The sequence below is a fragment of the Bubalus bubalis genome, chromosome X, assembly GCF_019923935.1.
Source record: "Bubalus bubalis isolate 160015118507 breed Murrah chromosome X, NDDB_SH_1, whole genome shotgun sequence".
Taxonomy (NCBI): Eukaryota; Metazoa; Chordata; class Mammalia; order Artiodactyla; family Bovidae; genus Bubalus; species Bubalus bubalis.
Genome location: NC_059181.1, coordinates 125,888,894 through 125,903,378, shown reverse-complemented (window position 1 = coordinate 125,903,378; position 14,485 = coordinate 125,888,894). Strand labels below are relative to the sequence as shown.

Here is a 14,485-nt window from a genome sequence, read left to right as displayed (position 1 = left end):
GGCTGGTGCACTGGGATGACCCAGAGGGATGGTATGAGGAGGGAGGTGGGAGGGGGGTTCAGGATTGGGAACACGTGTACATCCGTGGCAGATTCATGTTGATGTATGGCAAAACCAATACAATATTGTAAAGTAAAAAATAAAAATAAATAAAATAAAATACAAAAAAAACACAGTGAAATGATTTTCAAGAACATAGTATTAGTTAATCATTTATATTTTACTTACTATGTGCCAGGCAATGTTCTTAACACTTTATGTGTTTTAGTCTTTATAACAACCTTATAAGACAGCACTCTTACTATCATCAGTATACAAATGAGGGAACTAAGTCAGAGAGATTTATTCAAGGTTACAAAGCTAGTAAGTGATGAAACTGGTATAAATGTAGGGAGCTTGGTTCCAAAAACTGTACTCTTAATAAGGAATCTGTGTTAGTCCGTGTAATCACAAAAATTCAATCAATCCTGTAAAAAAAAAAGTTTAAACCTAAATTTATATTCAGATGTTTCATGTCATAGTTTATTTACATATTTATGCCAAGTTAGTTGCAGTAATAGCCTGCTGGTTTGAGTCTAGTTAACAAAGCTATGAGAATGAAAACCACCTTGTACAAGAATTTAAGCTGTTTAGCTCTGAACTCAGGCCTGAACATGAAAAGCTAGTAGATCCAGAGAGATAAAGTTCTTAAACAGGCTACATCTAACGCCCTGCTCTGCAAAGAGATGTCAGGAGCATCAACAGTTCAAATACCCAGCTCATCTTGCCTTTTTCCCCTTTTATGTCTTATCTATAGTTGAAAAATACAGGCAGGCATTCTGTTACTTCTACCAATATTTAGAAGAAAATATATTTTCTACTCAGTCCTGTCATCATTAACACATTAAATCTCCCAGTCCACTCACTTATCTTTCTACCACAGAGCCATAAATGATTTCTGCTTTCTCAATTCTTTGGCTCCAGAAAATTAACAGAATGTCTCATGAAACTATGCTGATGTGATTTACTACAAATTTGTGCCAGGTTGAACTGGATAGTATGTCATTCAATAATATTCATCCCTGATTTTGCAGCATATTCTATATATGATTTTTTTGTCAATCTTCAAATTTTTATCCTAGATCTACCTTACTTTCACCAGAGAAATATTAACTAGACTCCATCTAATTTGTGAATTAGGTAGTTACTGAGCACTGAGTCCTTTAGCAGTAATGGAAGCCAGATTATAGTAGGTTCAAGAAGGAATAAGAGGTGAAGGGCATCACGGGTGGTCTAGTGGTTAGGAGTCTGCCTGCCAATGCAGGGGACGCGGGGTTCAGTCCCTGGCCTGGGAGGATCCCATATGCCGTGGAGCAGGTGGGCCTGTGCAGTGCACCACAACTACTGAGCTCACATGCCACAGCCACTGAAGTCCATGCGCCCTAGAGGTTGTGCTCCACAAGAGAAGCAACCGCAACGCGCATATAATGAAGAGTAGTTCCCGATCGTCACAACTAGAGAAAGCCAGTGTGCAGCGACAAAGATCCAGCACAACCAAAAACAAATAAATAAATCTTTTAAAAAAGAGGTACAGGGACAGCCAGTACAGTCTATGTTCTCAAAAACCTTGGCTACACATGGAAGAGGGTTCAAGAAAGTGCTCCAGCATTTTTATAAGCTGAAGGGAAGGTGCAAAAGGAAAGGAAGATAAGTTCTGGAGAAGAGGGTCTGCTGTGTATTAGATCCAGTACACACATTTTCTATTCAATCTTTATACAGCTTTTGTGAGGTAACTAGATTATCTCCCTTCTACAAAAGCAGCCCCACCCATCAGCAGAAAATTGGATTAAAGATTTATTGAGCATGTCCCTGTCCATCAGAGCAAGACAGCCAGTCTCTCCCATCAGGAAGCTTGCACAACCCTCTTATGCTCATCCATCAGAAGGCAGACAGAAGAAGCAAAAACTACAATTTCACAGCCTCCAGAACAAAAACAATCACAGAAAGCTAACCAAAATGATCACATGGATCATAGCCTTGTGTAATTCAATGAAGCTCTGGGCCATGTAGTGCAGGACACCCGAGACGGATGAGTCATGGTGAAGAGTTCTGACAAAGCGTGGTCCACTAGAAAAGGGAATGGCAAACCAGTTCAGTATCCTTGCCTCGAGAACCTCATGAATGGTATGAAGAGGCAAAAAGATATGACACTGAAAGATGAGCCCCTCATCATCAGGTCAGTGTCTAATATGCTACTGGATAAGAATAGAGAAATAGCTGCAGAAAGAATAAAGAGGCTGAGCCAAAGCAGAAATGATGCCAGTTGTGGATGTGTTGTGGTGAAAGTTATAGATTGATGTTGTAAGGAACAATATTGCACAGGAATCTGGAATGTTAGATCCATGAATCAAGGTAAATTGGACATGGTCAAGCAGGAGATGGTAAGAGTAAACATCAACATTTTAGGAATCAGTGAACTAAAATGGACAGGAATGGGAGAATTTAACTCAGATGACCATTATATCTACTACTGTGGGCAAGAATCCCTTAAAAGAAATGGTGTAGCCCTCATAGTCAACAGAAGAGTCCAAAATGCAGTACTTAGGTGCAATCTCAAAAATGACAGAATGATCTCTGTTTGTTTCCAAGGCAAATCATCCAACATGACAGTAATCCAAGCCTATGTCCCAACCACTAATGCTGAAGAAGCTGATGATGAACTGTTCTATGATGACCTATAAGACCTAGAAATAACACCAAAAAAAAGATGTCCTTATTATCACAGGGGATAGGAATGCAAAAGTCAAGAGATACTTGGAGTAATAGTCAAGTTTGGCCTTGGAGTACAAAATGAAGTAGGGCAAAGGTTAACAGAGTTTGTCAAGCAAACACATTGGTCATAGTGAACACCCTTTTCCAACAACACAAGAGATGACTCTATACATGGACATCACCAGATGGTCAATACTAAAATCAGATTGATTATATAATCTTTGCAGTCAAAGATGGAAAACTCTATAAGCAAAAATAAGACCTGGAGCTGACTGCAGCTCAGATCATGAGGCGCTTATTGCAAAATTCAGGCTTAAATTGAAGAAAGTAGGGAAAACCATTAAACCATTCAGGTATGACCTAAATCACATCCCTTATGATTATACAGTGGAAGTGACTAATAGACTCAAGGGATTAGATTTGGTAGACAGAGTGCCTGAAGAACTATGGATGGAGGTTAGTAACACTGTATAGGAAATGGTGACCAAAACCATCCCAAAGAAAAAGAAATGCAAGAAAATAAAAATGGTTGTCTGAGGAGGTCTTACAAATAGCTGAGAAAAGAAGGGAAGCAAAAGGCAAAGGAGAAAGGGAAAGATATAACCAACTGAATGCAGAGTTCTAGAGAACAGCAAGGAGAGATAACAAAGCCTTCTTAAGTGAACAATGCAAAGAAACAGAGGAAATCAACAGAATGGGAAAGACTAGAGTTCTCATCAAGAAAATTGGAGATACCAAGGAAACATTTCATGTAAAGATTGGCACAATAAAGGACAGAAACAGCAAGGACCTAACAGAACAAGAGACTGAGAAGAAGTGGCAATAATACACAGAACTGTACAAAAAGGGTTTTAGTAACCCGTATAACTACAAAGGTGTCACTCACCTAGAGCCAGACATCCTATAGTGTGAAGCCAAGTGGGGCTTAGGAAGCATCACTACGAACAAAGTTAGTGACTGTGATGGAATTCCAGCTGAGCTATTTCAAATCCTAAAAGATGATGCTGTTAAAGTGCGGCACTCAACATGTCAGCAAATTTGGAAAACTCATCAATGGCCACAGGACTGGAAAAGGTGTTTTCATTCTAATCCCAAAGAAAGGCAATGCCAAAGAATGTTCAAACTACTGCACAATTGCACTCATTCCACATGTTAGCAAGGTAATGTTCAAAATCCTTAAACAGTATGTGAACCAAGAAATCTCAGATGTATGAGATGGATTTAGAAAAGGCAGAGGAACCAGAGATCCAACTGCCAACATCCACTGGATCATAGAAAAAGCAAGGGAATTCCACCCAGAAAAACATCTACTTCTGCTTTATTGACTGTGGTAAAGCCTTTGACTGTGTGGGTCACAGCAAACTGTGGAAAATTCTGAAAGAGATGGGAATACCAGATCACCTTACCCGCCTCCTGAGAAACCTGTATGCAGGCCAAGAAGCGACAGTTAGAACCGGACATGGAACAACACACTGGTTCAAAATTTAGAAAGGAGTAGGACAAGGCTGTATATTGTCACCCTGCTTATTTAACTTATATGCAGAGTACATCATGTGAAATGACAGGTTGGATGAATCACAAGCTGCAATCAAGACTGTCAGGAGAAATATCAACAACCTCAGATATGCAGATGATACTACTCAAATGGCAGAAAGTGAAGTGGAACTAAAGAGCCTTTTGATGAGGGTGAAAGAGAGTGAAAAAGCTGGCTTAAAATACAACATTCAAAAACTAAGATCATGGCATCTGGTCCCATCACTTTATGGCAAATAGATGGGGGGAAAAGTGGAAACAGTGGCAGATTTTATTTTCTTAGGCTCCAAAATCACAGTGGATGGTGACTGCAGCCATGAAATTAAAAGACACTTGCTCCTTGGAAGAAAAGCTATGACAGACCTAGACAGAGACTTCCTTTTGCTGACAAAGTTCTACACAGTCAAAGCTATGGTTTTCCAGTAGTCATGTAGGGATGTGAGAATTGGACCATTTATGGCTGACTGTGGAAGAATTGATGCTTTCAAACTGTGGTGTTGGAGATGACTCTGGAGAGTCCCTTGGACTGTTGGGAGATCAAACCAGTCAATCCTAAAGGAAATCAACCCTGAGCACTCACTGGAGGACTGATGCTGAAGCTGAAGCTCCAATACTTTGGTCACTTGATGTGAAGAGCCAACTCACTGGAAAAGACCCTGATGCTGAGAAAGATTGAGGGCAGGAAGAGAAGGGGGCAACAGATGAGATGGTTGAATGGTATCACTCAATGGACTCAATACACTCAATGGATGTGAGTTTGAGCAAATTACAGGACATAGTGAAAGACAGTGAAGCCTGGTGTACTGCAGTTCATGGGGTTGAAAAGAGATGCACATGACTCAGCAACTGAATAACAACCATACAAAAGCAGGAATCTGAGACAGAGGCATTAAGAATTTTGCCCAAGGTCCCACAGCTAGTAAACTACAAAGTCAAAACTGAAATCCAGGTTTTTCTCCAAAAGTCCAGTGTTCTTTATACCATTCTACTTTGGACAGGAAAAAAAAGAATACTAAATTCTCAGGAATTACATGAAAAAGAGGTAAAAGATGAAAATTTGCAGTGAGGGAAATTTGAGATGATGGAAAGGAGTGAATTTAGGCTTCTTAGCCTCTGATGGGCTTCCCTGGTGGCTCAGCAGTAAATAATCTACCTGCAATGCAGGAGCCGCCAGTTCTATCCCCGGGTCGGGAAGATCCCCTGGAGCAGGGCATGGCAATCCACACCAGTATTCTTGCCTGGAGGATCCCCATGGACAGAGGAGCCTGGTCGGCTAAAGTGCATAGGGTCGCAAAGAGTCAGACATGACTGAAACAACTTAGCACAGCACAGCCTCTGACACTTACAAGGTTATCTGCTAAAAGTGTGCAGACCCAAGTGGGCACCGTGAGATGAGGTGAATGTAAAGGTTTCAAATGATAACTATGCAAAGTGAAAAGGCCTACGCCATCAGAGGGGTTAAAAAAAGGTTGAAAGTCTTAAGCCTTCCCTCAGCCCTTACCTGAAGACAATCTCTTCCTCTTCTGAACTCCTATCAGTCTTACTGTTCATTATAATATGAACTAGAATATAATAAATGCAGAGTAGTACATGAGCTAACTCTGTATAAAATATTTTCTCTACACCTGGAAAGCAAAGCCCATGTTTTCTACCTCTTGATATGCTCCCATAGCACCTATTTACAGTACCTAGCTCTGTTTTTTTTCCCCCTGGGTTTCAGGAGGCAGAAAACAGGGAATGAACAAAAGAACAGTGAGAATCAAAACTTTGTTTCCTATCACCTTCCTGCTTCGAAAAACTCATTCCTTTCACAGCAACTGTAAAATAAAAACCAGATGTTTTAGCATGACATAAGAGGCATTCCCATAATCTGGCCCTAAATTTGGTTTCTAGACTCATCGTCAAACATTCCACACATTCCTCATCTCCACGCCTTTGTTTATGCCTCTCCTCTTCCATCTCTGCCTGCCCAAATCTTATCCATCCATCAAGAACCAGTTCAGATGCTACTTCCTCCTTCCCCATTCCTATCCTCAAGCAGAAAGTAAAGTCTCTCTTGTTTTCCTGTAATAGTTTGAGAGTTTATGTGAATACTTATTACATTCAGTTTTGTGTTGATCCAATTTATTCTACTAAAATGTAAGTTACTGAGGACAGGGATTGTGTCCTGATCCAGCACATAACTCCATACCCTGTATCATTAATGTTGGATACTTAATTTACCTGAATGGCCTAGAACTTAAAAACTAATACCTAGAGTCTTAAGACTCACTCTATAGCCCTGTGTGCGTGCATCATCAGTCAGTTGTGTCTGACTCTTCACAGCCCCACGGACTGTAGCCTGCCAGGTTCCTCTGTTCATGGAACTCCCCAGGTAAGAATTATTGGAGCAGGTTGCTATTTCTTCCTCCAGGGGATCTTCCCAACTCAGGAATCAAACCCACATCTCCTGCATTGGCAGGCAGATTCTTTACTACTGAACCAACTGGGAAGCCCTATTGCCCCATAGTGTTTACTATTTTTTCAGCTTCTAAACTCTCCTTAAAACACCACTTTTGAGGGTGGTGGTAGTGGTTTAGTTGCTAAGCTGTGTCCGACTCTTGTGACCCCATGGACTATAGCTTTTGAGGGTGGGGGGCTACTAACTATACTTAGTTATAGTCACTCAGTCGTGTTGTGTCTGACCCTTTGCAATCTTGTGGACTGTAGCCCACCAGACTCCTGCCCATGGGGATTCTCCATGCAAGAATACTGGAGTGGGTTGCCATTTCCTTCTCCAGGGCATCTTCCAAACTCAGGAATCAAACTTGCATCTCCTGCACTGGCATGCAGATTTTTTACCACGGAGCCACCTGGAAAGCCCTATTGCCCCCATAGTGTTCACTATTTTTTTCAGCTTTTAAACGCTCCTTAAAAAGTCACTTTTGGGGGTGGGGGGCTACTAACTATACTTAGTTATAGTCACTCAGTTGTGTTGTATCTGACTCTTTGCAACTCCATGAACTGTAGCCCACCAGGCTTCTCTGTCCATGGAATTCTCCAGGCAAGAATACTGGAGTGGCTTGCCCTACCCTGCTCCAGGAGATCGTCCCGATCCAGGGATCGAACCCAGGTCTCCTGCATTGCAGGCAGATTCTTTACTGCTGAGCCACCAGGGAAGCCCAAAGGAAAATGTAGGATCAATATTAAAATTTGTAGTCCATTAATTTTCTAAATTCCATAAGGGTACAACAATGAATATTCAGGGGTGATGATTGTGCCCAGTACCATTCCCCTAGACATTTGGTGATGTCTGGAGACATTTTTGGTTGCCAAGATGGGGTAGGGGTGGGTGGGGGTTGGGATCTGACATCCAATGAGTTAAAGCCAGGAATGCTGCTAAACATTCTAATATGTACAGAACAGTCTCCCTTTCCCTCCACAACAAACAATTATTCATCCCAAAGGGCTGCTGTTGAGAAACTCTGGGGTAGATGCGTCATCTCATTGGTCTCTGGAAATCCACTGGCTAGAACAGTGCCTGGGGCACAGAAAACACTCAAAACTTATACAAATGAATGAACACAAACCATTCTTTCTCCTTGGTTTTTATCCCAATACTGTTAACAACCCATTGTCAACATTTTAATCTTATGCTCAGTCTCTTTTAGTAAATCAACCTCTGAAGGTTCATATCATCAATTCCTTAAAAAGTATCAAATGTACTACTAAAGTAATGACTTCTTGTAACCTCTAACTCCTCAAGACATTAGGAGTTAAAAGCTGCACTAAGCTTTTCAATACCTTTACCTCTTGTTACTAACCTCAAGAGTAGCTATGGCTTACTCTAACAAAAATACAAGTATGAAAAACAAAAATACATTATAAAACATTTTTCAAAATACTGATTCAAAGATAAATTACCAATTAGTTGGATTACAAAATGACTTCTAAAAAGTCTAATGTGCTTTAAATCAAATTCAACAGATTCAAGGAACATTTACTGAACATCCAGCACGTACAGGGTACTATGCTAAAATAATATAAAAAAATTTCCACTTTAAATATACCATATAAATATGACATCTGCTAAATTAATACTGACATTTTATCTTACCAACCTTTTTAGATACATCTTGTTTCAGTTCTTGTACAGTGGACTCATTTCCAACTTTGTATGCAGAGTTCTCTGTTTCCTATTTTCAAAAGAAAAGAACAAACCAAATGATGACATCTCTTTTTAAAACTCTGTTTAAAATGGGTACAAATTAGAAATTATAGCATTAATAAATCAAAGGCCCATAAAGGGCTTAGACGTTTGGGTACTGATAGATTCCCAGAGATTTTATGCCAATTGGGACAATTTAGTTTTCATAAGAAGGTTACCAATCAGCAATTTTCTATTTTTCTAATGTAATAGGCTATTTTCTTTTAAAGTGTACCTAACTTTTTAACATTAAAAAACTGTACAGGAATATAAGAACTACTAAGTACTTTTGCAGCGCAAAAAGGTTACAAATTTAAGCAACGGGTTGAATCAGAATTGTTATTTTTCCCAAAGTATTGCTCCATAAATATGGAAAATGTGGCAAACCATATTCAGAGAGTTGTTTTCTTGGAAACTCTATATGCTTCAGATAAAAGGAATCAAAAGTTAACTGGTATTAAATGAAGTTCCCAAAACAGTAACAGATGAAGAAAATTAAACCCACCAAAAATACATATATATCTACGTATACATTCATATACACATACGTACATATATATATATATTTGGGAGGTTAAAGAAGGTAGAAATGGATCCTGCATTTCTGCTGGAAAAAATTTGGGTAAAATAAGACAATCATACATTTGCAAATCGTAACACAGTATTCTTTTCCATCTTAAATTTTCTTTACATTTATAGAAGTGCAGGAATTTAAATGCTACTACTGACACTGAGAAAAAAATTTTCATAATTCTTGGTGTCCATCACAGAGTTTGTCAGAAAGTCACTATATAACCATTTTTAACTGACCTAAGATATATAAGGATATATGTACATATTAAGGTAGCAATCACACAAGTATCAGGATAGGCTCTGATAATCTCTCTACTCCAGAGATTATTATACTGCTAAAGATTTAATGTGCTAGATATATTTCTGTAGGACTGTGGGACTTCCAATATCTTCAAGCTGAAAACTTGTTTCATTGAATTTCTCCCAGCATTTGGGAAATACTACCAATCTTATATAGATTATTCTAGAGACAAGTTGTTTCAGGGGATTTGAAGTATTAGATAAAATCTAAACTACCATAGTCTATGAGCACCTAATATGACTTGGCTCCTGCCTGCATTTTTCACATTCAACATTCAGAAAACTATGATCATGGCATCTGGTCCCATCACTTCATGGCAAATAGATGCGGAAACAGTGACAGACTTTATTTTGGGGGGGCTCCAAAATCCCTGCAGATGGTGACTGCAGCCATGAAATTAAAAGACGCTTGCTCCTTGGAAGAAAAGTTATGACCAACCTAGACAGCATATTAAAAAGCAGAGACACTACTTTGCCAACAAAGGTCCATCTAGTCAAAGCTTTGGTTTTTCCAGTGGTCATGTATGGATGGCTTCCCTGGTGGCTCACCTGGTAAAGAATCCATCTGCAATGTGGGAGCCTTGGGTTCAATCCCTGGGTTAGGAAAGGTCCCCTAGAGAAAGGAACGGCTGCCCACCCCAGTATTCTGGCCTGGAGAATTTCATGGACTATTCCATGAGATCACAAAGAGTCGGACACAGCTGAGTGACTTTCACTTTCATGTATGGATGTGAGAGTTGGACTGTGAAGAAAGCTGAGCACCGAAGAACTGATGCTTTTGAACTGTGGTGTTGGAGAAGACTCTTGAGAGTCCCTTAGACTGCAAGGACATCCAACCAGTCCATCCTAAAGGAAATCAGTCCTGAACATTCATTGGAAGGACTGATGCTGAAGCTGAAACTCCAATACTTTGGCCACCTGATGAGAAGAACTAACTCATCTGAAAAGACCCTGATGCTGGGAAAGATTGAAGGAGGGAGGAGAAGGGGATGACAGAGGATGAGATGGTTGGATGACATCACCGACTCGATGGACATGAGTTTGAATAAGCTCCAGGAGTTGGTGATGGACAGGGAAGCCTGGCGTACTGCAGTCCATGGGGTCGTAAAGAGTAGGACAAGACTGAGTGACTGAATTGAACTGAACTGCATCTTTCACATCTATATTGATCGCCTCCCTTTCCCATCATAATCCCAGAATTATACTTTGGCCAACTGGATGGTTCCTTACCATCCTTAGTGTTATAGCGCAAGCGTTATTATATTATATTCACTGACCACTTTAAAATAGCCATGGTGACAGGATGAAAGCGAATTCTTAAAAGCTGATGATCGTTAAGAACAGTTCATGCGTATTAGAGAAACACCTTCAACTGTCCTACAAATTAACTGCATGCATGCATGTGTGCCAAGTCCCTTCAGTCGTGTCTGACTCTTTGTGACCCCCTGAACTGTAGTCAGTCAGGCTCCTCTGTCCATGGGATTCCCCAGGCAAGAACACTGGAGTGGGTTGCCATGTCCTCTTCCAATTACCTTCTAATAACTGTTCATTATTAGTAGGGAAATCAGAAGCACTGTACTACCTTAATTCCACAGATATTTTCCCTAAGTTAACCTAAGAAAAATACATACCAATAATTCCTGTACCTCAATTTAATTTGATTTAATTAAGTACTTACAAAGATCACAGACCAAAACTGCCAAGCAGTGATTAGGCTTCTATTTTATTTGGCTTTAAAAAAACTCTCTTAGACTTTGAATTTTTGAAAGATATCAACTCCTATAAGGTAAACTACTGCTAAGTCCTAGTTTTAAGGAGTGATACTGTACCTACCAGATGATCTGATCTCTAAAGAGGTTAACTAGATTTCTTAGTAAAATCTGATTTAGTATATAGTCATCTATGAGTCTCTCCTTAGTAAGGTCTAATGTTCAGGCCCTTCCCCCAGCACTTCAATCAGGCTGAGGACAAAGCAATGGAAGCCAAGCATGTGCCTGCAGACAACCAACATCAACTTAGCTAGACTTGAGACAGTCCTCAGTTATTACCTTCTTTTGGAGATGGGCTGCCCCATTACAGAAGCACAGTACCAACTAAATCCTGGTTCCCACCATCAGGCCATTTCTCTAACTCCTACCTATCAGAACCTAAGAAACATGTTTTCTTAAAAGGTATGGTTTTTCTATTCAATTTCCAGCAATTCACACCATTGTTTCCCTCCATCTATACTGGATATTAAAGAGCCATTTGTACCCTCCTAGTATTCAGTTGTAAGATTTGAGCTTTTTAATTTTAAAAAGCTCACCACCAAAGGACCTAGTTTCACAAACCATTTGTACAAAGGTGATCTATACTCAAAGAAATCTTCATTATTATCTACTAAAGAGCATTAAGCTAAAAATGTTAGTTACTAAAAAATTCAGGTCACTTCTGTTTTAGTAGTGAGGAAGGGGAAGTTATTAACTGTGACTAAAGTGAAATTTTAAAAAATGCTTGAGAGATGAGCTTGCTATTCTTTTTTCAGAGGAGAGAAAAAAAAAAAAAAAAACTCAGGAAACTCAAATAGTTGTCATATGCATCCATACATTCCTATCAACCCCATCTCTCCATCAGAGTCTTTTGCTTTAAAATTTTAAAGCCCAGATTTAAAAAAAAATGTTATTTATTTTTAATTGGAGGATAATTGCTTTATAATGTTGTGTTGGTCTCCGCCATACATCAACATAATGAATCAGCCATAGGTATACATATGTCCCCTCCCTCTTGAACCTTCCTCTCCATCTCACCCCTCTAGGTTGTCACAGAGCACCAGTTTGAGCTTCCTGAGTCAAACAGCAAATCCCCACTGGCTATCTATTTCACACATGGTAGTGTCTATGTTTCCATGCTACTCTTTCAGTTCTTCCCACCCTCTCCTTCCCCCTCCATGTCGACAAGTCTGTTCTCTATGTCTGTGTCTCCACTGCTGCCCTGCAAGTAGGCTCATTAGTAACATCTTTCTAGATTTCACATACATGCCTTAATGTACAATATTTGTTTTTCTCTTTCTGAATTCCTTCACTCTGTATAAATAGGCTCTAGGTTCATCCAACTCATTAGAACTGACTCAAATGTGTTCCTTTTTATGGCTAAGGAATATTCCATTATATATATATATATATATATATATATATATATATACCACAGCTTATCTATTCATATGTCGATGGATATCTAGGTTGCTTCCATGTCCTAGCTATTGTAAATAGAGATGTAGTGAACACTGGGATACATATGTCTTTTTCAATTATGATTTTCTCAGGGTATATGCCCAGTAGTGGGATTGTTGGGTCATAAGGCAGTTTTATTCCTAGTTTTCAAAGGAATCTCCATACTGTCTTTCATAGTGTAAAGGCCAGATTTCTTAACCTGACATTCAAGACTCATGGAAATATGGCCCCAATTTATTTTTCCAACATTCCACCACTGAAATGTTTACATTGGTCACACCAGTCTTTCAACACTCCCATCAAATTCTCTCCTTTGCATACTATTTAGTTCATACTATTCAGTTCAGTTCAGTCACTCAGTCGTGTCCGACACTTTGTGACCCCATGAATTGCAGCATGCCAGGCCTCCCTGTCCATCATCAACTCTCGGAGTTCACTCAAACTCACGTCCATCCAGTCGATGATGCCATCCAGCCATCTCATCCTCTGTCGTCCCCTTTTCCTCCTGCCCCCAATCCCTCCCAGCATCAGAGTCTTTTCCAATGAGTCAACTCTTCGCATGAGGTGGCCAAAGTACTGGAGTTTCAGTTTTAGCATCATTCCTTCCAAAGAACACCCAGGACTGATCCCCTTTAGAATGGACTGGTTGGATCTCCTGGCAGTCCAAGGGACTCTCAAGAGTCTTCTCCAACACCACAGTTCAAAAGCATCAATTCTTCGGCACTCAGCTTTCTTCACAGTCCAACTCTCACATCCATAAAAACCACTGGAAAAACCATAGCCTTGACTAGATGGACCTTTGTTGGCAAAGTAATGTCTCTGCTTTTGAATATGCTATCTAGGTTGGTGATACTTTCCTTCCAAGGAGTAAGTGTCTTTTAATTTCATGGCTGTGCCTAACATATAATGCTTTCCCATTTTTTCTCTATCTACCTATATAAATATCTCCCAATTTTCAAAGCCTAACACAAGTTCTATCTCCTCCCAAAAACTTTTCTCTGCTATTCCAGGTAACACTGCCCTCACCATTGCTCTACCTTCCCATTCCTCCTCCAAACTCCTTGTAGTACTTAAGATCTATTCCAGTCTACAAATATCAATACCTCATCTATCATCCCTTCTTATATATAGCTCTCTTCTGTGAGCTTGTAAGTCATCAAAAGCCGGGACTATATCAAACTTTTCTTTAGATTGCTTAAGATATCAACAGATATGCTGTTATACACAATAAGCACTCAATAACCCATGTACATCCACATCATAGAATATTACTTAACAACAAAAAGGAATAAACCATTGATACAGGCAACAACTTGGATGGATCAACTGAGCCAATCTCAAAAGGTTACATACTATATGATTCAATTTTTAGGACATTCTCAAATGACAAAATTATAGAGATGGAAAACAGATTAGTGGCTGTCTGGGATTAGGGATGATTGTGGGGGAGGTGGTGGGTATGACTTTATAAAGGAAGATCTCTGTGGTGATAAAATCTCATCTTGATTGTGGTGGTGGTTACACAAATATACACAAGTAATAAACTGACACAGAACTATATACTTATACTATACATCAGTATAAATTCTTGGTTTTGATATTATACTATAATTAAGACATAACCACTGGGAAAAATAGGTGAAGGATAAACAGGACTTCTCTGTACTATCTTTGCAGCTTTCTGTGACTCTATAATTATTTCAATATAAAAAGTAAAAAAAAGAAACAAATATCTAACTTCATCTTTATTTACTAAATATGTACATTTTCTACCTAATTTTATTCAAGCTAAGGACAATCTATAATTACTGAGATAAAATAAATTCCCAAATAAATATCCCTATTTGTGATAACCTAAAAATATCTTAAGATCTAAGTGGCTTTTAAAATCTACAAGCATAACCAGCAACAGTCTGTGGATAGGGGACTGGGA

General features: G+C 39.3%; 1 protein-coding gene across 1 annotated transcript in view; it reads right to left on the bottom strand.

Annotated features, from left to right (window-relative positions):
• Window positions 1–14,485, bottom strand: part of WDR44 (WD repeat domain 44) — a gene marked incomplete in the record, with an annotated part of 85,238 nt that overhangs the window by 40,628 nt on the left and 30,125 nt on the right. The window contains 1 exon segment of the mRNA XM_045164556.1: window positions 8,385–8,459. Within this exon segment, the coding sequence (XP_045020491.1) occupies window positions 8,385–8,459 (75 nt within the window).